Source organism: Sinohyriopsis cumingii, chromosome 18, assembly GCF_028554795.1.
Source record: "Sinohyriopsis cumingii isolate HCF-2022 chromosome 18, ASM2855479v2, whole genome shotgun sequence".
Classification (NCBI taxonomy): Eukaryota; Metazoa; Mollusca; class Bivalvia; order Unionida; family Unionidae; genus Sinohyriopsis; species Sinohyriopsis cumingii.
Window position 1 is genome coordinate 42,791,357 of NC_142978.1, and position 23,983 is coordinate 42,815,339.

At 36.0% G+C, this 23,983-nt stretch overlaps 2 protein-coding genes across 3 annotated transcripts in view; both read right to left on the reverse strand.

Annotated features, from left to right (window-relative positions):
- The window catches only part of LOC149776496 (phosphatidylinositol 5-phosphate 4-kinase type-2 alpha-like), an 86,244-nt gene extending 75,637 nt beyond the window's left edge, over positions 1-10,607 (reverse strand). For both annotated transcript variants that reach the window (XR_016416050.1, XM_089940930.1), the window contains exon 1: positions 10,339-10,607. Coding sequence is in view for 1 of the 2 variants with exons in the window: in XM_089940930.1 (XP_089797056.1) it covers positions 10,339-10,452 (114 nt within the window). In the remaining variant the exon portion in view is untranslated. The remainder of the gene's footprint in view (positions 1-10,338) is intronic.
- LOC149776497 (uncharacterized) lies at positions 3,198-4,127 on the reverse strand. Its single transcript, XM_089942417.1, has one exon. It carries the CDS (start codon positions 4,001-4,003, stop codon positions 3,311-3,313), a length of 693 nt encoding a protein of 230 aa, XP_089798543.1. The 5' UTR covers positions 4,004-4,127; the 3' UTR covers positions 3,198-3,310.
- Positions 10,608-23,983: the final 13,376 nt, after the last annotated feature.

The window sequence follows — 23,983 nt, forward strand, 5'->3', positions numbered from 1 at the left end:
AAGATTTTTGGCTGTTTAAACCTGTATAGACAATCTTGGGTTTGGGGTGGAGAAAGTCAAGGTACCATGAAAGGAAGCTGCAAACATAGCTATAAAATGCACTGGAATCCATCTATAGTTACATAAACAAATCCTTTATTCATACTAACAAATGGATCGTAATAGTGCATTTTGTTACATCATAATCTGCTTATTCAGACACCTGGCCTTGGTAATGTCTAACGTGATACAGTCAGACAGTCATGCTAAGGCCTACTAGATTAGCTACAATCAATCAACCACTGAAGGCAGGAACAGGAACAACTAAAATCGACCAAATGACTGTTTTCAGTGCGTTTTCTTTTTGGTGTTTGGTTTTTTAAAATGCACCCTGAAAAAAATAGTTTTACTGAAACTTCAAAGAAAAATGATTACCTTTGAGACACTGATTGTTCTGTATAAATGCCAAGCAAATGAAAAGAAGAAAACAAAGAAATCTTAAAGAAAGGTCTCAATCAATGTTCTACAATTATTTGATGTTACCAATGCAATAACAAACTGGCATTTGTTTGGTCCTTGAAAATTTGCATTTAGCAGTGACTTCAATAAAACATGTACCCTCCATCAAAGCAAGCTGACAACAATCTTCAATAAAAACAAAGAACCTTTCATCAAAGGAAGTCAACACCAAACTCAAATAAAAGCAATGGAATCTGATAAATTGTAGCATTTTCGAAAGTGATTGGAACACTTTTATTGTGCTCTGAAAGTTTCTGCTTTACAAGAAAAATGTTTATGCTTACGATCACTACCGAAGGCAGCATAAAATGTAAATTAAATCTTAAATCTTTTGAAACCATAGACATTTGGTCAGAGATATTTGTTAAACATTTTAATTTGTAAACATTTTCATTTCCCTATTAACTGCCTTATCCCCTTGGTGGCCTCGATTTGATGATAGGTGTCTCCAGCTGACGAAAATCCTGGCTATGTACAGTGAATTGTTTAGTTCACAATGGGATACATATCAAACAAGGACAATCATTTTTTTTACATACGAGTTATTTGTGTTTTCTAATAGATGTGAATGATATATAAACTTTCTATCGCGTGATCCATACTCGAATTCATGGATTTTTATATACATGTACAGTACTTAAGGCATTATGGCTTCTTCAACATAATTGTAAATTGTCAATACACACCGTCTCTGTAAATAATACTAAACGACGACATGTTTCTCTTACCATATTCCCTTGTATGCAAAATTTGATTTTTTACCACTCCCTTCCATCTCAACATCCGCTTAAGTTGATAATATTACCTTGGTCACAGGGATATCAAGATAAACTGGCAGTACTGTATTATGAAAATGGTAACTATTTTTGAAAATTGGTGACAAATTATTGAGGTTGGCAATATTTCTGGTGACAACTTTATTAATGCCAGTGCCATCCCTCACATGCCAACCCCTGACGAGGAAAAAGTGTAATCCAAGTGGACAAAAAGAGTAATCCGAGCAGAAAAAGAGTAATCCACATATAACATGATACAAATTCAATGAGCATATGTACAAAATGATTTATTTATCCCACAGGACTTTTGACATCAATTAGTGCTTCACGTTTTCATATATAACACTTTGAGCTTTAAAAAGCAACAGACTAATATTGCATTTCAAAACACTTTGTACCAGCTGAGACTATAAATGTTTTGCACACCAGTAGAGCACTAAAGTGCTGCGTTATTACACAGACTAAATCTAAATTCTATTTTACTTTTGTTAACAATGCTGAACAATCTCTCACAGTCAGCATTAGAATGGTAAAGAACCAATATTCCTTTCATAACCTGCCAAAAAAGAGGAAATTTTATATCTTCCAGTTATTGGGTCTTTTAGCTGGGAAATAAGATGAAAAATATCAACGATGTCCACATGAAGTGCATTGTCAGGAAGAGTGCCAACTTGATACTTCAGGAGTTCTCCTTCTAATTTATCAGCAGCTTTTCCTGCAGCATGGTGCATCACATGACAGAGACAACCTGATTTGTACAATGATGGAGACATTTTTCAAAATATAGAATGCAGCTCCTTTATGAATTCCAATCATCACTGAAGCAGTATCAGCTGAAAACCCCATACAGTTCTGCCAATTTATATTATTTCAAAGCATTATCAAGCAAATAAAAATTGTTTTCTCCAGTGGAATCGACTGTTAATGAAAGAAGAGTACTCTGACTTTGCCCTTTTCGTTGTCAAAGTCTCTTACACAAACTGAGTACAACATTTTGTCATCATAATCACTACTCCTGTCTGTTGCAATACTAAACAGCCCAATTATCATAGTTTCTGCAATTTTAAGTGAAGTATCTTCTGCTAAACACCTAACATTATTAGATGATTTTGTTCTTGCATATGCATATTTTCTGCAACTTTGGAATCAGGAAACATCTGTTTGAATAAAGGACCAATGTAGTCTTCTACTGCTAGGGGTAGTTAGAGTTCTTTTAAGAACTCTGTACATAACGCCTCAGCATTTATAAAATGCATGTCCACAATTAAGTTCTGCTGTAAAAAAAAGAAGTTACCTTAGTAATGGATTTAGTAAAATGAACTAATTCAAGGTTTCTTTGTTTTACCACCATGACCAACATTAAAATCCTTTCCACACAGCCTGCAAGGGGCATGAAGCTGCCCTAGAATGGAACGCTGTATTGTGTTGTTGTTGTGGGGGTTTAATGACATTTTTCAGCACATGATAGGCTACACATGGTGACCAGTATTAATGGTGGAGGAAAAACCCAGGAAAACCCAGTAAAGAACCACCGACCCACAAGAAGCTACTGGCAAGCTTTCTCACATACCCACATTGGCTGAATCCGAGACTCGAACCGGCACAGACAGAGGTGAGATGGCAGTAATCCGTAACGGAGAGTGCATTAGACCCGCTATAATGTGTAGTTCATGTATTTATCTCTGAATCGATATTTCATCTTTTCTAATCCATATGTGAAATTATTTCAAAAACATTTTGTGCTCTAACACACACATCAACTAGAATAAATCCAACTTGACTTTTAGTACCAAATACCTACAGACTGGTTTGTCAGTGTTTTTTAACATTTTGCATTTTCATATGGATCACTGCCATCTCACCTGTGTCTGTGCCGGTTCAGACCGAAAAAAAATCTGTCAGACCGACAAAATATAACAAAATTGAGGTATTTTGTAACGTGTTTTGTTTTCTATTTTCTAAGTGTAAATAACACATGTTAATCAAGTAAAGTTAAGTCAAATTCATTGCTTTGTAGAATTAAAAAAAATCTGATCTTATTTAATCAAATTTACAGAATTTGTTAAACTTTTATAATGAATCATACTTTCATTGATATTGTTCTCCTTGAAGACCTGCATAACATTCTCAAAGAGATCCAGAGACTTTGTTGAGTTTGGAGTGCTGATGTTCAGGAACCTTTCTTTAACAACACCTTTCATTGCAGTTCTTATGTATATGGTCTCCTGTTCATCTCCTGAGATATCTGTACTTCCATCCATCATAAAGGCAAAAAATGGATTATACTCTATAAGATTGACAGTTTTTTGCTTCTCTGTCTGTGCTATACTGTGTATGAAATCTGCAGCTGCTTTGTCATTAATATATGTACTGCCTATGTCTAATTGTTTAGCTTTGTCAATTTCATACAGCCATGTATAATCTGATAGTGGACGATTATTTTTGGCTACTGCGTGTGCATTTCTGAACAAATGCACTAATCTACTTTTTTCAGCTGCCTTTAATTGCCTAAGTGCTTTGCCGGCTTCTGACCCTAGTTTTTCCTGAGCAGTTTTCTGTCTGCCTGAAACAAACTCTGATGCTTTTTTGTGGGACTTGGAAAGTTCATGATCATTTATTGTTGACATTCTAAAATTTGTACATCCGACGATAAACGCGTTTGTGTTTCGCAAATTTTCATCAGACCTCGCTTTCTCGCCGTAGAAACTGAGACACATGGCACACTGCATAACTTGCTTTATTTCATCAAATATTAACCAGTCTCTGTTTTCTTTCCATTTATCATTAAAGGTTCTTTCAACCCTATGTTTTTCATAATCCTTTTTCTTTTCTTTCAATTCTTCATAAGATAGTTTTTTTTTCCCTGGTTTCGCTCCGTCGTAATATTTCTACGATGCCATGATGACAGGTGAGCCACATAACTGTTTATAACAGGCGTAGCGATTGGATCGCTCAAAAGCTTGTAACCAATGAAAATCTGTTTAACAAACTAGATTCAAGAACGACTACTCAAGCGGTGCAGAGTGAGAAAACTGCCGGACAGTCGATCCGATGCTGACTAACAAACTGTCGGTCCGTGTAAAAATTTGTCGGTCATGTCCAACAGCTTTCAGGAAGGCTGGTTCAGCTTGTCAATTAATGAAATTTATAAAGGAAATTATGATGGTCATCATTTGGAAACATGTTTTGTTGGGGCAAATTCGAAGGAATAAATACAAGTCTTCTGTATCAGTGTTCATTTCAGATTACTCAGAAAATAAAAAAATAAAAATATCCAGCTGAGCTGAGTAAGTACAGCTGTGCTCTTGTATAGTGCATTTGAAACTGATTCAAATTGTGACACCAGTTCTTTGAGGCTTAATTTGTTTTCATCAGCACTTCCATTGACGCATTTCACCACAGTTCAATGAGAAAAGCTTATTTATTCCAAGTCCTTATATTTATCAGGATGCATCACTTTGACATCCTCTGATAATGTCTTCTTTGAAACATGGCTTGAAGTGCTTAACAATTTTTCTCGGTAACAATAAAAGCTTGCACAAACAATATTGTCATTTTCATCAATCTGTGGTAAAGCATATGTTATCCAACCAAACCTGTCTTCAAACTTTCTATCTTTTTCTGCTGGCCTTTGAATGATAAAAAAAATTAACCCATCAGTCCAGTTCTCTTGAAATACATAAAACTTTCTGTCCACCCATCCTCCGTTTGAATGATGCCATTTCACTCAATCACTCATGCAAGTCAACTTAAGCATGGTTCAAAACTGCTCAGATGACTTATTCAAAATCAAACTAGGAGCAAAAACTATATAACAATGGAGTAAACAGTAATTTAAGCTGATAATAATTAAATGGGAATAATCAGTGAATTATGACAGATAAGTAAATGATAAACAAAAATTACAGATAGTTTTATAACTTCATGGGCAGATTGTGGGCCAGATTCAATAATATTTGGAGAACTCACTGGCTGGACACTGCCCATAAGGCTTACGTTGAGTAGGTTTGGCCGATACCTTTGAGTCAAGATTTGATTATATCTTATCCTTGTTAACTGTAATTGGCTTTCAAGTCCAATGGAAATCCCTATTTCATAAAATATCAGGACGCAAACTGGATTTCCTCTCAGATAATTTGTTTTAATGTAACCAACCTGAGCTGCATACATGCACTCTTGATACGATGCAACTACTGTAAGGCACTTTCCTGGTGACCTTCATAACGTGTCTTTCAAATGAAAGGGTGTCATATATACTCACAAGTCCAAATGTAAACAACATAGACTCTGATCTACTATCACATACATTGTAGGTATAAGTGGGTCTATGATGCTTGTTGTACGGAGTACTCCAAACAAACTGTACAGACCCAGATCAACTGCTGCATTATGCGATGCCAGATCTGGATCTATGCAGTTGGAACCCACTCATAATTAAGCATACACAGTACCTATTAGTTTTTAATTTTTCAGCCTACCACCATACCAAGACTTGTGCAATGTCTTTTTATATTTTGACCAGCATTGCCAAAATTTATATGACTATTTGTATGACAATACCCTCTTAACTGTAGAACTGGTACCTGACAGGCTAGTGTTTTCCCCCAGGTCATGTTATAATGGCGCCATGCCATTCTTTACACAGTGCCAGACCTTTTTAAAGGTACAACATTTGAACAAGCAAACACTGAACATGCCCTTATGAATTAAATCAGTATTTACTCAAGGAATATAAAGGAAGCATATAAGAAGATATCTAAATATAAACTCTAATAAAATTAAGAATCTTCTTATATGTTATTTATAGTCACTGTAATTATTGATTATTATTGTTATTGGCAAGATTTTATAGTTGTTTCTGTATCTAACCAAGTATTTTATTTCCTCTGAAAGCATTACCACTACATTATCTTTTGCTAAGGAAAGTGGGAAAAGAAATAAAGCAAATCACAACAGAAATTCAGAATATGATCATATCAAGGACTTTTTTACTGCAACTTTCTAGGGCTGAAAAACATACAACTCTCACAATTCCATAATTTTACAACAATAATAGTAACAATAACAACACAATGAAACTAGGAACCTATTTGATCATGAGATACATGTTGCAAGTACCGTTCTGAAAGATAATTACCATGCTCTTTTCGATTCAGGGGGAAATACAACAGAATTTTCATATAGCACTCTTTAGTAAGTAGAGTCCTTGCTTCTGGGACTCTCAGTTTCTGGCTCTGGACCGCAGTTTTAACAAACTGGTCTACACTTTTCTGTTTAGAACAATGTGGTCCTTGACTTTCACTGTTGAAAATCCTACTGGGAGCTCTGTATTCAATTGATAGATATTGATTTTGTTCAAAGTAAAGTTTATAAAAAGGCCACTTTTAGTATCATGCCAACTTGAATTTCCTTACTCTAGGTCCATTTCAAGTGGTTGTAATGTCATTTAAATTCTACTCAATGCACACTCTATACATGTATCTCTCATTTTACATCCTGGAAACAAAATCTGCAAACTGAGGTACAGTGAGACATTTAAAAGATTTGTGACCTCTGATTGGAAAAGTCAGTACTATCTCAAGTTGTCTATTTTATAGTTATACTGAACATGTCGGCTGTCTAGTAATAACAGTTATAGCCAATGTCTTATGATGCAGATTCTGTGAACTTTGTGAATCTGATTAGGAATCATGGTACATAAGACTTTACAACATTTCTGATCACAGCAATGGCATCACATGATCTTGTAAATATGCATGACGGTATACAAACCTTATTGATGTGTATAAAAATGCAAATGTAACAACTTAATTCTATCCCAGTCTTTGAGTAATGCCTTTACAGCCAACCAGCATACCCTGAGGTAATAACTGTCACATTGGTATAGCAGTGCTTCTTTGGTGTCCTCCATTGTATTGATTTAGGATACTAAAAATGTCTTAAATATTTGCCCAACTGAATATATTCTATGTTCTGATCTGGAGCAATAATAACAGACTTAAAACTCTATCAAAGCACATAAGGTTGTGGGTTCGAATCCGGCCGAGTCATAGCAAAGACTTATAAAAATAGTACTAACAGATGCCTCGCAAGGTGTTCAGCATTAAGAGGTTAGTTAAGACTGTCACTGCAATCCGACTGAAAAATTGTTAAAGCCATGTTAAAAATCCAAATCACAAACAGAGACACACACACAATCCAAGTACAGCAATAGTATACGTGAAAACCATGTTGTATCCCCTGAGTGATAAAATCAAGTTTTACCAGCTGCGATACTGAGCACAAGAAAGCAAACAACATCGATGACCATTTTCTTGTTAACCTTTTACAATGCACTGGCATTATGTTGACAAGAGATGCAAGAACATGGAAAACACTGCCACTTATCCTTCTCATTCTTCAGTAAATATAAATGAGGTTTTCCATGATCTGAAAAATAATTTTCCTTCCCTTTACAAAGGTTCACTATTCCTTTTGTATTTCTGATTATTATGTTATCCAACATCTTATCATGTTAAAAAGGATGTGGTTCTTTTGAAAAAGAAAACAAGATGTGCCCATGTAATGTCCATCTAAAATTACAGTGTACTTGCAAGAAAAAGACAAATTTTATTTACCAGTGCATGATTGAAATACTCAGCAGATAAACAAGAACAATAGCAATATGAAAAGGATAATTATAGTGTACATGATCCTATTTCACTTAATGTCTTCCTCATACTAATGAGACAATGTATACAATCATTGGTTTCAATCTTGAATGTCTGTATTACAATAAAATTCATACATCCTGAATTCCACTTAAGACTCCTGCTATTACCTTAAGTGGGTTAAAAAATACATTGCTAAGGGAGTCCAGGACAACAGAGAAATGAATACAGGGCAACTATTTTCTTCCAATGCAACAGCCTGGTCAGGCTCTGCCAATATATTATTGAAAAACTGAAATTCTAAGAGTTGAAATTGACCAACATGTGATCATGAAATTCTCCCTCTGGGTACATACAGCAGGGTGTCCAAATTATCTCCATATCTCACAGCTTAATGTTGGGTGATTTCTATTAGTAACAGGCAGCACTAACTGACCTGTCAGCTCCTCATTATCTGATTAAGTAATAGCATTAGGTATTACCAGCTCCCCTGTGTGAACCCTTAAATAAACAAGATTAAGATATAGTCATCTTTTGTCAACACACTAACATACTGAGTGGTATCTTTCATCTTTCACTTAACACTGAATTCCTATGATGTTGTATTATATTATCTCACTTTGTCAAAATCTGGATGCCTGGGGATAACCATGAATTTTTATAATTTTTGTCCCTGTGGAGATACCCAATATTTGCCAGATTTCCAACTTTCCTTAACAAGTTAAAATTTCCATCATAAGGCAATGAAAAAAAATGTGTACATCCTATTGCACTGTTTTAAAATTAGGGCAGACAGGATGTTTTTTCTTCTTTTTTTATCATGGGTTAAAATAATGAGAAATGGTGGTTAATGAGAAACGGAGACAATTGGCTGACCAGAAACCTATTTTGGGGGGACAAAGTTACAGTTCGACTTTTTCAGCATTTGCATCTTTCTATTTCAATGTCATTCATTTTAGATCCATTTTAGGTCTCAATGCTATGCACGAATAATGAAGTCACTGCTTTTGCAGCTATACCAACCTATTTTGCAATGGAAATGCAGCCAAACAAAACATAAATCAAGCTTTTAACTGTCTTGAAAATGCTGTTATGTATGATTTCTGGGGGCGGGTAACACAGTTCAAAAACTAATTTTTCATACTTTTGTTTTAGAAAATCATGGTCCCACAGAATTCAGTGAAAATGAATATAGTTTAAAACCTTATTGTGGTACAAAACATGTTCATAGCATCATTTGTATTTGGAGGACAAAATAAAAGGGGCTGCATGTCACATTTGTCAGCAACCATCTGGGGCACACATGTACCTGCTGCCCTATCCCATGTTAATTTTTATGGAATGGAACACAAATTTTGAGCCTGTACTAAAATTGTTTAATTGAACGCTTCGTTTTATGTTTGCCAAGATTTGCGACTGTAAAGGCGGCTTCTTGCCAAAAAGAACTAGAAAAAACATGTAAAACAAACCAACATAAAAATTAGGACATTCTGTTAGGTAAATACTATTTTAAATAACGGACAATATTCAAAGGGGTATAATACTGTCATAACATTGTTTGAGATCATAACAGTGATTAAATTAAAGTGTAGAGAAGAAACACCAACACTATATTATTAATCTGAATGAACAATACAGATATGAAAATAACTTCTTAGTAAGTCGAGTTTCACACAATAACAATCATAACAAGCTTAAAATTATCTGAGCCAAATCCTTGCCTAGATGTGCCAGTCATTCTGTTATAATAAAATGAAACAGCGAAACTAATGAACTGAGGTTACTCAGGAATATAAAAAGTACATTCTAATGGTTTTGCAGCTAGAGTATTGCTATTTTCATGATTATGTCCATACCTTAACATGTACAAAATTAAATTTGTCATTTGTAATATCTTCAATGAATCACTTAGCCATGTTACATGTTATAAACATGTGCCTGTATCTTTAATTGCAGTTTACTTTGCATTCCCAATATTCAGAATTAGTCTTTAAATACAATAAATGCAGACTGCTCTTGATATTATGCGGTTAAAGAACTCGGGAAGCTAGACAGAAATATGTCCGTTGTCAGTCTAATGCCTCTCTATTCAAAATGTATTTGCATTCACATAAGCTTATAAAGTTATTTGGGTCCAATTGTCCCGCTCACTACTGGGTTCGATACTGGAAAACAAGTGTCCAAACTTTAATCATCAAAAACATGTTAAAAACTGTTTAAATTTTAAACAAAAAAAAATACAAAAATAACATGCACGAGTGAAAAGCTTAAAGGAATCAGGAAATGTATCACTTTTTTACACAATGAAAGACAGGAAACATCTTCCACCATTACGATAAAAGAATAAAATTTTATATAGAAACTTATCATAAAATTCTCATCCCAAATAATGATTTACACTCTTTATTTCTTACCGTGTGATTTATTCCCCACATAAAAACGCTGAACAGTGGTTCCTTTGATCGAAACAACCTCTTTTTCTGCTGAACCGTTTTGACTTTTATTTGTTTGCGTTTAGCCGTCGCCATTCCTCTAAACTAATATTGCACTATTTAAATATATGAATTCTGCGTTTGTAATCTCTGCTAAGACCTCAACAAGTTAAAATTTACAATCATATCAGAGTTTTACAGACTTAATAAATGTAAAGTTCACCATTCCTGCTACACCCTCCTGAACGAATTATGGCGATGAAAACAAATTACCCATGATCCCTTTGTTCAGGGGAGACTACCATATCAGCTTGGAGCACCTACTTTCTGTTCTAAACATTGTAGGTATATTTATATTTAATCAGTGTAACTAACTTGTGCTATCAACATTTCGTGTCGAACTTGCATTTCGTGAAAAAGGTTTTCGGAATAGATGAACAATAAGAAGAAGAAGAAAGAAGTGAATTGTTTTGAAATATTGCAAATAGTTCACACAAAATGATGTGAGAAATACTATCTGATATTTGTAAAAAAAATATTTTAAATAAAATATGTTAATACATTTAAATAAAGGGACATATTACATACCTAAGTTTTTTTTTTATCATTCATTGCATACAAATGATAAATTGTTCTCAGGAGTGTACAAGATTTTTATATAAGTAGATAAAAGTATTTATACATGTGAAATAAAGTTATATCTTACAAGTGTAATATTATTTTTTCATATGCAAAATTCTTTTTGACAGATGAGAAAGTCGTTTTTGCACATGCGAAATACATAATTTTTCACGTATGTAGAAACTCTTTTCAAAATGAAAGTATTTTATTATTTTGTATGAAGGCATTTTGAAAAATCTTTTATTTGTGAAACAAACAATCCATGGAAACATAATTTCAAATATTATTTTTGTAATGGCGTACATTTTCACATATCTGAATTCAAGAACGTCTTTTCACCAATGCGAAATTCTTATATATATATATATATATATATATATATATATATATATATATATATATATAGAGAGAGAGAGAGAGAGAGAGAGAGAGAGAGATACATCTCGCAGAAACCTCACAATGCATTCAAACTTTCCAAAGTATTTCGACACACTTATTAAGCTATTCAAGAGATAAATCAAGTGTCGTATCTCAAATTACTCGTATCGTATAAAAAAAAATAGTGGAAAAACAAGTGCATTCATTGAAATCCGGTCATATTTTTTCGTCTGGAACTGGTGTTTCAACAAAACATAACTGCGCCTGTTCGCCGACATAAACTGTTCTATATAGTCGAAGATTTTCTTACAAACTCTTCATACTTGTTGGAAATCTATCCTCGTTTTCACGAATATTTAAATTTAGTTAATATATAACAACTTAAGTTTGTACATGTTTTACAATCAAAATTAACTAATATCATATCGTCAGTAAACCAGTCTGCTTCATCAGCACCGACCTTAGCAACCACGGGTCCCAATTTTTATTATTTTAGCTGGGCCCCCTGGATGTACGCGCGGGTCACCCTGTGATCACGGCATTTGGAAATAAACTTTTAAACAAATTTTATTTGATATCGAACTTACAATTTTCTTCTATTGCGTAAAAATTACTTTCTCTTTATATTTTTTTTTTTTTATTAATAACGCGCGGGGCTCCTCTGAGCACGGGGCCCGATTGGGCCAAATCGATCCAATCGGCCTAAGGCCGGCCCTGTGCTTCATTAGCACTCCATGGAAAGTTGTCGTAATAGTTCACGCACAAACCTGATTAAAATCGGTTAGCAGGTATTTGAAACTAAAATTCAGTTATTCACTAAGAACATATGGTAGAAAAGTCGAGTTTGGCAATTCGGACATTGGCGTGAAGGACTCCAAAAGTAAATTAACAGTCCGCAAAATACAATGTGGTGAATAATACGGCTTTTTAGGCATAGGACTAGTTGTACCGGACCATAGTGACCAAAAAATCTTTTCTCACCAACGCGTTAATAAATATATCGAGAGATTTGGAAAATTAGAATTCCAGAACTCTCGTTGTATCCATTGTTCTAAAATAAATGGATAAGACAGGCTGGTAGATATTATTTCACAAATTAAAAATGTTTTCTGCGGGGTGGGTGGGTGCGTAAGGCCAGTTTACAGCACATGCATGGCGGAGAATATATATTTGGTAGAGGAAGAGCCCTGGCAAGGGTTCGAAAATTAGTCTTTGTTTTATATATATATATATATATATATATATATATATATATATATATATATATATATATATATATATATATATATATATATATATATATATATATATATATATATATAAAAAACCTAAAACATGTTATTCGTACGTAATAGTGTATGAATTGTTATCTTCATTAACTTCGACAGTTGACGTAAATGGAATAGCAATGCTTCAAAATTGTCGTCAATTACGAATGGTAGCTTTGTTTCTTAATCACACTTTTAAGATATGATCATTATATGCTGACATTACCGCGCGTTCTGTGTAAATGGAGTCATCGCCGTGTTGGAAAACATATGCAAGCATTGTGTACAATAATATATCTTATCTTGATAATTACTGCATTGTCAGTTCATTAATCCGCAAAAAAATTATCTAGCAGTAATGTCCATTATTACAAATAGTCTTCGTGTCAACATGGTTACCTTGGTCATCACGTGATGAAATATGAAGTGGATAACTATTAAGAACTATCATAACTCAAAACATTTACTTAGGTTTTCTTTCTTTCTTTCTTTCTTTCTTTCTTTCTTTCTTTCTTTCTTTATTTATTTATTTATTTATTGCTTTATAATGTCGGTACGTATTGGAGTTGCACAGGAAAATGTATTCAGGTAAAATCAAGTTTATATTGGTGTTTACTATAATTTCTTACCCGATTAGGGTTTTATTTGGTACTGGATACACTGCTGATGAAACGGCATACACAGAGCAAGTGTTGTCGTAATTCTTTTAACATTACTACAGCTTTATCCAGTTTTATTTCACGATGGCAATGGTATTTGTACTGATGTTCTAAGGGGGTTATATATATCCGTATTGATACCAACTCTGCCCACACCAATCATTACATCGAGAGCCTTCACGTTGAAAATGACTAATCGTACAATCCAACTTCGTGAAGACATCAGTGCTATCAGTTGATAATACACATAACCTCTGAAATAAAATGTGTAGTCTCGTCTGTTTCAACGAACCAGACGCTTAATATATTTTATACCAATTTCCAAAGAAACTTCTATCATATCCTGTAAACGCTTGCTTGCTCGTATAAATAGTTATTTTACTGAATATTATGTTATCATTTTCACTTATAATATATGTCTTTGTTCTTCACTGAGCAGTACTTGCGATGTAAGATTATTTAGCAGCTTGGAAGCGAACAGTTTCGTATCCAAACTAGCGTGTCTGGGCAGCAAATAGGGGCAAGGGGAGTGGGCAATACTGGAGTTCGCATATAAACATGTTTTGGCGTTAAACTACTAAACGTAATAGCTGATCACTTCATGTCTCTCCCCCTCCCCCGATTTTCAGCGAGCGCCCTTGCTAGCGTACGGATTTATATGCAACGTTGCAATAGTACCAAGTACCGTTTTAGGTTCTTACAAATACACGAGCGTTAAATACACGACTGGATCACTCGTTGTTATACAGTATATTTATATAAAATATCTGAACCCATGCAGAACAAATTCGCAGAAAATATTTATTACGATTACGATAATAGTAATGAATATGACATTAGAAATTCCACGCACATAATAACAAGAAACAGCAAAAAATACGGAATAAAATAGCCAAATTGAATCTGCCATAAGAAGAAACATTCAGATATAATGATATTTACAGAGTTTTGATGACGCTAAATATTTCGTGAAGACAAAAATATATACAATTCGACTTCGTAAAATATGTTAACAATTGAAACTTCCTGATAAATCACTGTTAGGTACGACAGTAAGAAGTGCTGTTTAGAATTAGGTCAAGAGTCGGAGTCCCCGACGAGTTCCTGACCGATCAAGGGGCACAATTCATGAGTCGCGTGATGGCAGAGGTGAACCGATTGATGTCGTTAAGCACCTCACGACTACACCGTATCACCCTCAACGTAACGGACTGGTCAAGCGGTTTAACGCGACTCTGAAAAACACGGTTAAGAAGCTGTGTGAAGGCCGCCCCGAAGACTGGGATCGGTACATTCTTGACATGCTTTTCGCATATCTGGAAGTAGCACAAGCGAGTTTAGGGTTTTCTCCCTTTGAACTCTTGTATAGGAGGACCGAACGTGGCCCAATAGCTGTACTGAGACAGCTGTGGGCGGACGATCACGCTGTCGAAGAGGTACGTACTACATATCAGTACGTCGCGAAGTTGTAAAAAAAATGGATAAAGTTTGCTCACTGGCACAGGAGAACCTAAAGCAAGCAAAGTCGCGTCAGACGAAGCATTACAACAAGCGCGCGAAACCACGCAAGTATGAAGTAGGGGACAAGGTGTTGTTGCTGTGGCCCCAAGAATGCAAAAAAACTGCTTCTCGGTGGGTGCCGTACGTTTCAGCCGGGAAGGTCGGATGTCAAACCTATCGGATACGGCTACCGACTAAGGAGCTGTACCCATGCCAATCTCCCTGAGAGATACAGAGAAAAAAAGACCGTCAGCGATTTTGTCGTCGCCACGGTCGTCACAGAGGACCCTGAATGCGATACGGAAGGTACGAACTCTGATCCGAGCTGTCGGTAAACGAGGGCTGAGACACCCTCGGACGTGGAGTGTGATCCGTGTTGACTGCGGAGCAGCGGAAAGAGATAGAAACATTGCTGACAGGGTATTCCGATGTGCTTACGGAAATACCCGGGAGAACGTTACTTGTCGTGTTCGGTTTAAAGCTAGTGGACGACCGGCCAGTCCAGCGGAAACCCAACCCTTTGCTCTGGGAGTAATTGAGTCCGCCGTTTCTCCGTGCAGCTCTCCTGTAGTCTTATTGCAAAAGAAGGTGGCACACATCGGTTTTGTGTCGACTACCGGAAACTGAATCAGGTGATGAATTTCAAATCGAAATGCTACCTGACTCAGAACATATTTTCGCTTCTGTCTCGAAAGCGAAGTATTTTTCGAAGTTGGATTTGTCCAAGTGCTATTAGCAAATTCCTTTAAGGGAGGAGGATAGGGAAAATGTCGCTTTTGCTACTCCCGGTGGGACCTACCAATGGTTAGTCATGCCGTTTGGAGTCCAGAATGTGCACAGCGTCTTCACTAGAATGAATGAAAAGTTATTGGAGCTCTTGCGCGATAGGGGTGTTCTTAACTTCTTGGATGATCTCTTGGTAGCCACCGAGACGTTGGGTGAGCACCTCACTCTGCTAGCTGACGTTTTGGAGCGGCTACATCAGGCGGGATTGACGGCTCGCCCTTCCAAATATCACCTTGGGCTCCGGACATTGAACTATTTGGGAAACACCCTGACTTAAGGCGAGCTGTCCCCAGAGAAGTCGAAAGTAAATCAGCTAAGAAACTCCACACGCCCAACCACGAAAACTGAGGTCAGATCATTAATGGGATTGGCCAAGTATTACCGGAGGAATGTGGCCAATTTCAGTGCGATCGCAGGGCTGTAGTCTGACCTGACCAGGAAACGGGCCCCGAGTAAAGTTATTTAGACAGATGCGCGTGAGCACGCTTTCCTAACACTGAAAGATAGGCTGGCATCCGACGCTGTTGTGTGTCTACCGGATCTGTTCAAAGACTTCGTGCTCCACACTGACGCACGTGACACGGGCCTGGGAGCAGTACTACTGCAAAAGCACGAGGAAACGCTTTTTCCTGTCGCGTACGATAGTCGGAAACTGTCTGCTGCCGAGAACTGCTCCATATCGGAGAGGGAATCCTCGGAATCACTTTCGGGATATCATGGTTCGAGTGGTACTTATACGGGCGGGGAAGAGAGTCGAGGAGGATGAGGAAAAGGGATCGAGGAGGAGAAACTGGAGAAGGAGGAAGAATATGGAGAAGTCGATGAGGAGAAGGAATTTCGAGAAGGTCGAGAGGGAGAGGAGAAGGGATTGGAGGAATAAGAGGGAAGAATACACAGATGAGTATAATACAAGGACAGGTGGAAAGCTATGATGCAATAGGCTATCACAGGGTTGAGCGGAAGGAGAGTACTTAGGAAACTTTAATCATTTGACTATTTAATTGTTGAATTTTTTTCTTCTTCATGTTCAATAATTTAACCAAAATCTAGCCTGGGTGGTACTTCTATAATAATTAAAATAGAATATTGGGATCACCCCATCCCAACCATAACACACCTACCACAGTGGCATCATAACAACCCGTAACACCACAGTTAGTTACTTAGTGCTTTGATTTGCCTTGGCAAGAAGCCTTTCTGGTTTTTCTTATATACTTGTGGAAGCTGGCATAATGTTTTGGTTGCAACTCACTGAAATTCGTTTTGATCAGCTTTTTTTCACCAATAAAACGCTCTTTTATCTGCTTTCGTTGTTCCACAAATTGACTTAGTACTTCTAGATAATGAATATGTGAAGATTCTTTAGCCAATGTCATGTTATACCACAGGAGTAGATAAAACAGAATTTACCTGATAAGGTTACTCAGGCAAATAATATTTATCAAATCCTAGTAGGCACATTTCTGATACATAATGAGCGTCTCTGTGAAATACCATAAAATCTTCTTCGACTGCGATGTAGCCGCGTTATAGAATTTGTGGGGCCCCGAGTGGCCGAGTGGTCTAAAGCGCTCTTCGTTACGGATCACTGCCATCTCACCTCTGTCTGCGGCGGTTCGAGTCTAAGATTCAGCCAATGTGGGCATGTGAGAAAGCTTGCCAGTAGCTTCTCGTGGGTCGGTGGTTCTTTCCGGGGTTTTCCGGGTTCTTCCTCCACCATTAATACTGGCCGCCATGTATAGCCCATCGTGCTGAAAAATGGCGTTAAACCCCACAACAACAACAACAATAGAATTTGTATTATATAAAAAAAATAAAAAATATCCGCGTTTAAGCTGAGTCCACGTCGCATTGGTGTAATCCGGAAATTTAAACCAAATGATGTATTTGTGAACGTCATAGTAGAACTGCACAAGATATCGTTACATCGTGATAGCGAAAAATGTTCCTTCATACGACCCATCTTAGCACTATCTATTTTAAAATCATCAAAAATCAGCGCAATCACTATCACCATTTCGAGTACTTTGCCTGGATTATCACTTGTGTCTGATAGAGCATTATCAAAATCTTCTTATGCTTTATAATTATCATGCGTTGGGTTAAGCGTTTAGATTACCACGTGATCATAATCTCACCAGTCATTGGACAGTATATTTAACAGCATGTCGGTAGTATTTCAACCTGTTGCTTCTATGATTATATAGTGACAATCAGGAAATAAAAAGTTGTGCTTGGGTGTTGTCAAATTTTTGGAATCATTGTAACAATTTTTTTTGGCAAACATTTATATTAATTAACAAATAGTATCATCATGCAATTAGACGCAGAAATCGCTGAAGCTATCGAAGGTGTACAGAAATAATAAGCCCATGACATGTGAGAAAAGACGCAGATAAACTTATATATATATATATATATATATATATATATATATATATATATATATATATATATATATATATATATATATATATATATATATATATATATATATATATATATAATTTTTTACCGTATGAAAGAAATCAAAGGTGATAAAAATATAAAGGTCTTTTATAAATAAAAGAAATTTTTATCAGAAGCTAAATTTGAAATTTGTAAGCTTATGACACTAACTTTAAACTTATGCTGCAGTAAAATGAAATGCGTGTTAATCCGATAGGAATACCAGTGCCAGATTTAAGTGAAGAACAAAATCCGGAAAATTGATTTAAAAGTGCAGAAGCTAAATTCTTCATGTATTGCCATCAGCATTGTCAAGAGCATGCTGTCTACAATGTTATTCATCCTGCTTCAAATGTATTAACACAGTAACGCCAGAAGATGAATTAGCATCAACAAGATTTAATGAGCAATTTAATAAGATACCCGACGATCACGCCACAGCTTACTCTATTGACAAAGAACAATTTAGAAAATATCGAGAAGATGTTGATGCATATGAAAATATTAATTTTAGATCAAATAATGCTCTTAACTTCTCAAAATCAGTCGTAAAAATGGAAGAATTATAACTAATTAATTATAATTATAATACAAGAGACTTCATCCATGCAAGTATTAGCCTTAATAACATGGTCGTGACGAACTATTCGAGTACTGTGTGTGTTTACACAAACGCGAGTACTGTTTCAATTTTTTTATTTATATTTTATCGATATTATAGACACGTGATATGTTTGCTAAGCGTAAGTTCCAATAGGGTTAACAATAACTGAAATCTCCACATTCGGAGCTACGTTAAATTCATTTATGCTTCTCGCATTCGGTGCTGGTGTGGCGTTACAAATGAGATTAAAATGCAAAACAAAAATTCAATATGCAAATATGCGTATGTAACGTAGATGAAAATGTGAAATCAAATGAACACGTGTCTGCGTGTAATCAAATTTAGCAAAATGTGACTTCATTAGCGAGCTAGGATCAGTTGATTATATTATTTCAAATTTTTATCCGAAGAAATACCAGAAAATGTGTTTTTTTCTAAAATGCAAAATAAACGCGATGAAATGTAAAAAAACAGCAAAATATATTTTTCTTTTGAATAATATTTATCGCGATATTAACGTTAATTATACAACGATACCTCTGTCTGTGTTGGTATCAAATTTAGACCATACAATCGTACAACGATCTCCTTCGATACATTTTATTATGTTCATCATCAAGATATGTACCTGATTTTTTCACTTCGATAGCGATCACTGCATAATAATGAAAATATTCCAGATCTCTTTGGATACGTGATCAATTATATTCGACGCAGCAATTTTTTCCCCTTCAAACTTGTATGCGTCATTGAATGATTTGATTGTCTACATCGCAGCGATAACAACATCCAGTTTTCATCTGTGTGGAAATGTAGTGTCTGGTCTATTAGCGGCGTCATTGGCAACCAGGATTATTCAGTTGGAACATCATATAAAATACTATTTTCTGAAATTGATGAAATTGATTTAACTGACTCGCGAATCTTTGTTACAGTGATTTTAATGGGGTTAATGCTACACATAATTGTATTTAATTTTAGCAATTTTCCGCAGCAAACGGGAAAAGTTTGTTATTTTATTTTCAATAACATCTTCATAGTCATCAAACAATGTAATGATATTCTCATTGTAAGTTCATCTTTGAATATTTGAAGCTCGTTGCAGCCGGGACATTGTCAAACTCGAAGTAATTATCATCATCTAGCATACCATACCTTCTCTTATCTCTTTCTTCTTGGGCAACCATTGCTGGTAAAATGGACACTTTCTAACAACAACAATGAACTAAAATTCCTCGTGAAGCGGTATATGGTACTTTCAATTCACGTGGAATTTTGAGAAAACTGAAAACGAAATGAGTGATATATAGAAGGTGTAAAGTGAATGAAATTAAGATGGCATTATATTAAATCTAAAAATAACAACCAACCAAAAGTCCTCGTGAAACGGTATATGGTACTTTAAATTCACTTGGAATTTTGACAAAACTGAAAACAAATTGAGTGATATATACATATTTTAAAGTTAATGAAATTAAGATGGCATTATAGTTAAGGAAACTAAAAGATTACACAGAGAAAACAACAGAAAAGTAACAAAGAAAACAACAAAGAATTACATGCAACAGGTGAAGAACAATACAAAGAGGATGTATGTATTGAACAAGATAAGATATATACTTTCCTGTGATCCTTTCCGATACTACTCTGTTATTAGAGCGAGTGGGTGGTTGAATGAGGGCCCTTGACCCGCCAGTGGAAAATTAAAACTGTAATTAGACATTTTACTTGTTCAAATAACAATGTCTTATCATGACGTAAATGGCGGCCTTAGCGGAAACCAGCTTCCAGAAATAGAAAATCCAATCACAAATAATTGGGGGCTTACAATGAAATTTTCTTCAACAAAGTTAGCTTGAATTGTCCACGTGTGGTAGACCCAAAGATAACTTCATCCGCTTAATGTGGACAATCTAAATTACATCCTAGTGACATTGAAAGTATGATGCATTGCAATAGACCTGTGGAATATTTTCATTCCTTGTAGCAACTCTAACGTTGTTAACAGCTGAGACTCAAGCGGTTGCAAAATACGGCGGCGTTTGGGGCTGTAAGAAAAGAAACCGGACTGGTGGACGCCAACGAATAAATAATGGAAATGATTTTTGATTACTAGGGAACAGTCGCAGAATATCATCATACAGAGGTCTTCGATTACCTGGTATAACTTGCAAAATGACACGCGTCCATTTACCAGTCTCGATTTATTGGTGATGGTAAAGTTAGTCAAGCATTTTCGTGATGTCTTTATGCGATTTAACTTGCATCAATAGTGCCACTTATTTCTGAAAACGGCATTGTTAAACTAAGTTTTACAACAGGATCTGGCACTCATTGGTTTGCATATGCCGTGACACTAAATCATTTATTATATTTCGACTGACATGGACTTGCACCACGACCTGAAATTCTTGATTATTTCCCCTTAGGCGGACAAAGTCATCTACCTTAGTTTTATTCAACCGGCCACTAGATGGTCATCTTGTTGTTAAAGCATCGCGCGCAATTGAGCGTTCATAATCCCTCATACACTTATCGACTTTACATTAAAGTAGGCTTAACATTATACAAAATCTCTACTAACATTTGCTGACACTACTCAACTAGACGCGGGCTGATGTGGATCTGAGCAGGTTTGCCACAAAAGCAGATTATCCTGAATTTTCACCTCGGGTTGCTGTTGCTATTGACCTTAGCGAGCTTACGAGTTTTGAAGATCAAACTATACAAATTCAAACTTCCAATGTAGGCAAGCACAATATCGTCTTAAAAACGGATTCGCACGAGTTTATCAACTGCGTTGGTGTTGACACAGGAGATCTTGTGATTTGCCAAGATAAAACTGGAAAGTTACAAACGTCTAAAGTCAACATTCGAGATATTCCTCGAAATATCAATGCAGTCAGAGAAATCAAACACTCTGGTGTTTCGGATGCGTTTATCAAAGACTATTTTGATAATGACAATGCTACAACAAAACAATATCTGCTTGAACAAAATCACAGAAGTTCCCGCACCACATCATGCAGCAAGTTCATTTACACAAAAAAATAAAATTAAAATAAAAATATGAAGAAGAAAAAAAGCTAAGCAAAGAAGGAGAGGAAAACATTTATCAATGCATTTAAATAATGAACTTTGACCGTGGTGACGAAGTTGCGGAAATTTGACTGGGAGTGATATAAGCTGCCTAGGGATGCTTGTATAAATAGCAATTTAGTTCCATTTGTCGACGAATATTTGCTTGAATACAATAAGATTACCACACCTTTGCATGCACTGAAATATAATCTTGTTAAGGGTCAAACAGAAATCGATTGGATACCTTGGTGTTGCACCCGTAATATGTAACAACACACGATCGCATGGATTGTTTCTACAGCGAGGAAGCGGAATTCACTGCTGAATCGACACCGGTTGCATTCCCCGTTAATTATGCTAAACTAACATTGACTCGGCCCATCTTCGCTACATAAAGTTTCGATGCGATAATCCTATCTACACATTGGCGAATCGAACAGACATATTGGTGCTTTGTCTTAGCGACAACTATTTGGATTTCCTGAGTTGCCTCCCTTAGTATGCAATCCCAAATCACTAATAGCGTGGTGCATTATACATTGGCAGAAAATGGTGGGGGTAATTGACCTAAAACATCGTCGACTGTTATTAAACAGCTTGTCCGTGTAGCAGTTCTTGGGCGAGGACGATAACGATCGTTTCGGACATTGTTCAATGGTGCTGTCAGTATTGTCATGGGCGCCTGCAGCATAGGCCAAGAGGGTCACGTGACCCCCCAAATCATAATGATATATATATATATATATATATATATATATATATATATATATATATATATATATATATATATATATATATATACCGACAAATTTAGTCATGCAAATGAAGCTGAAAATATGTCACAAGATTCTGTTCAAAACGCTTAGTAAACATTAGCTTTAGTTCCAGACTGCATTCTATACTAACTCTCCCGGCCGTGACTGACTGACCTCCAACCCCGTCTCGAAAAATCCTGCCCCCCCCCCCCCCGGCAAAAATTCCTGCAGGCGCCCATGAGTATGGTTTTATATAAACGTAATGCCAGACCTCAACTTTCCACAATTTCTGAAAATTGAACTATTCCCCAAGTAGATATTTTCTGTGATTGCATGACAGTTGCACCAGCAAAAAAGGTGATTGATTAGAACTGCGTGTGCGTGTTGCACCTGATCAGTATCAACCTGTCGAGCAATTGCACTACGAGATCACACTATTAATATGACTATGATAAACCCTCAATGCTACCTAACTGAAAAATATAACTGAAGCTGAACCATAACTGCAAAATGAAATTGTCAAGAGAACCGCATTGATCTTGAAACACAAACGAGCGTGCGATTTGTGGGCTTCCCGCGGGGCAATATCAGTAATAACCAATGTCTGGTTGTACTAGGAAAATAAGTTGGCTACGATTACATTTAGGAATACATACCTTTTTTTTTAAATTCAGAACTTCTCGCGGCAGCAGAAAGTTGTCTCAACTGTACTCGATGGTTACATAGGATACAATAATAGAAAATCACCGACAACTCGGAGCACATATATGAAATCATGGGGTAAAGGATTTACATAAGGTAAAAGTTGAGTTAATTCCTTTCAAAGTTACAAGTTTATAAATATAGCAACCGACATTATCAGAAATCACAGTCTGAACCATTTATTATTACTACACTACTGCTACCAATTAAATGTTGACAGAAATGTTTCATACCTGTTCATCGATCGAATGATTAGACAAATCACAATTAACTCTAAAAAAAAAGTCTCTGTACAGTTTGTAATTAGCTGTTTTATGATCAGATACTTTTCGTTCAAACCTATGTTATCCATCATTCATACGATTTGTGGAACAGTTAACATGTTTGTAATCACAACAAAAAGGATATAAAGCCTCATTTTCATACAAATGTAGCATGTCACTCGTAAGTATAAAATCGAACGATGTGGAGCTATGATGTGTGTAATTCGTGTGGGTTGATCGATCTAAAGATGTAAATGAAAAGTATCATTCACAGTCGCTTATGAGACGAGGACAGCTGCAAACAATATAGACCGTGATCTGCCATTGCATAATGCACCGGCTGATCGGGGTCAATATTATTCCTATTACACTACATACATCCAGAACTGCAAGCGCATCATGTGGCGGCATATATGGGTCTATGTAGTTTGCAGCTGGACTCGAATTATAAACGAATAAACGTTGTTTTTTGCGAGATTCGTAATATTTCTGCAGCTGCTTGATACCATAATATTTGTGTTGAGTTCCCTGACACTGTTATATTGAATAGTTTTTCTTTCGT

Coding starts and splice junctions, on each gene's coding strand:
- LOC149776497 (XM_089942417.1), bottom strand. CDS start 4,003: ATGCAGTGTGCCATGTGTCTCAGTTTCTACGGCGAGAAAGCGAGGTCT.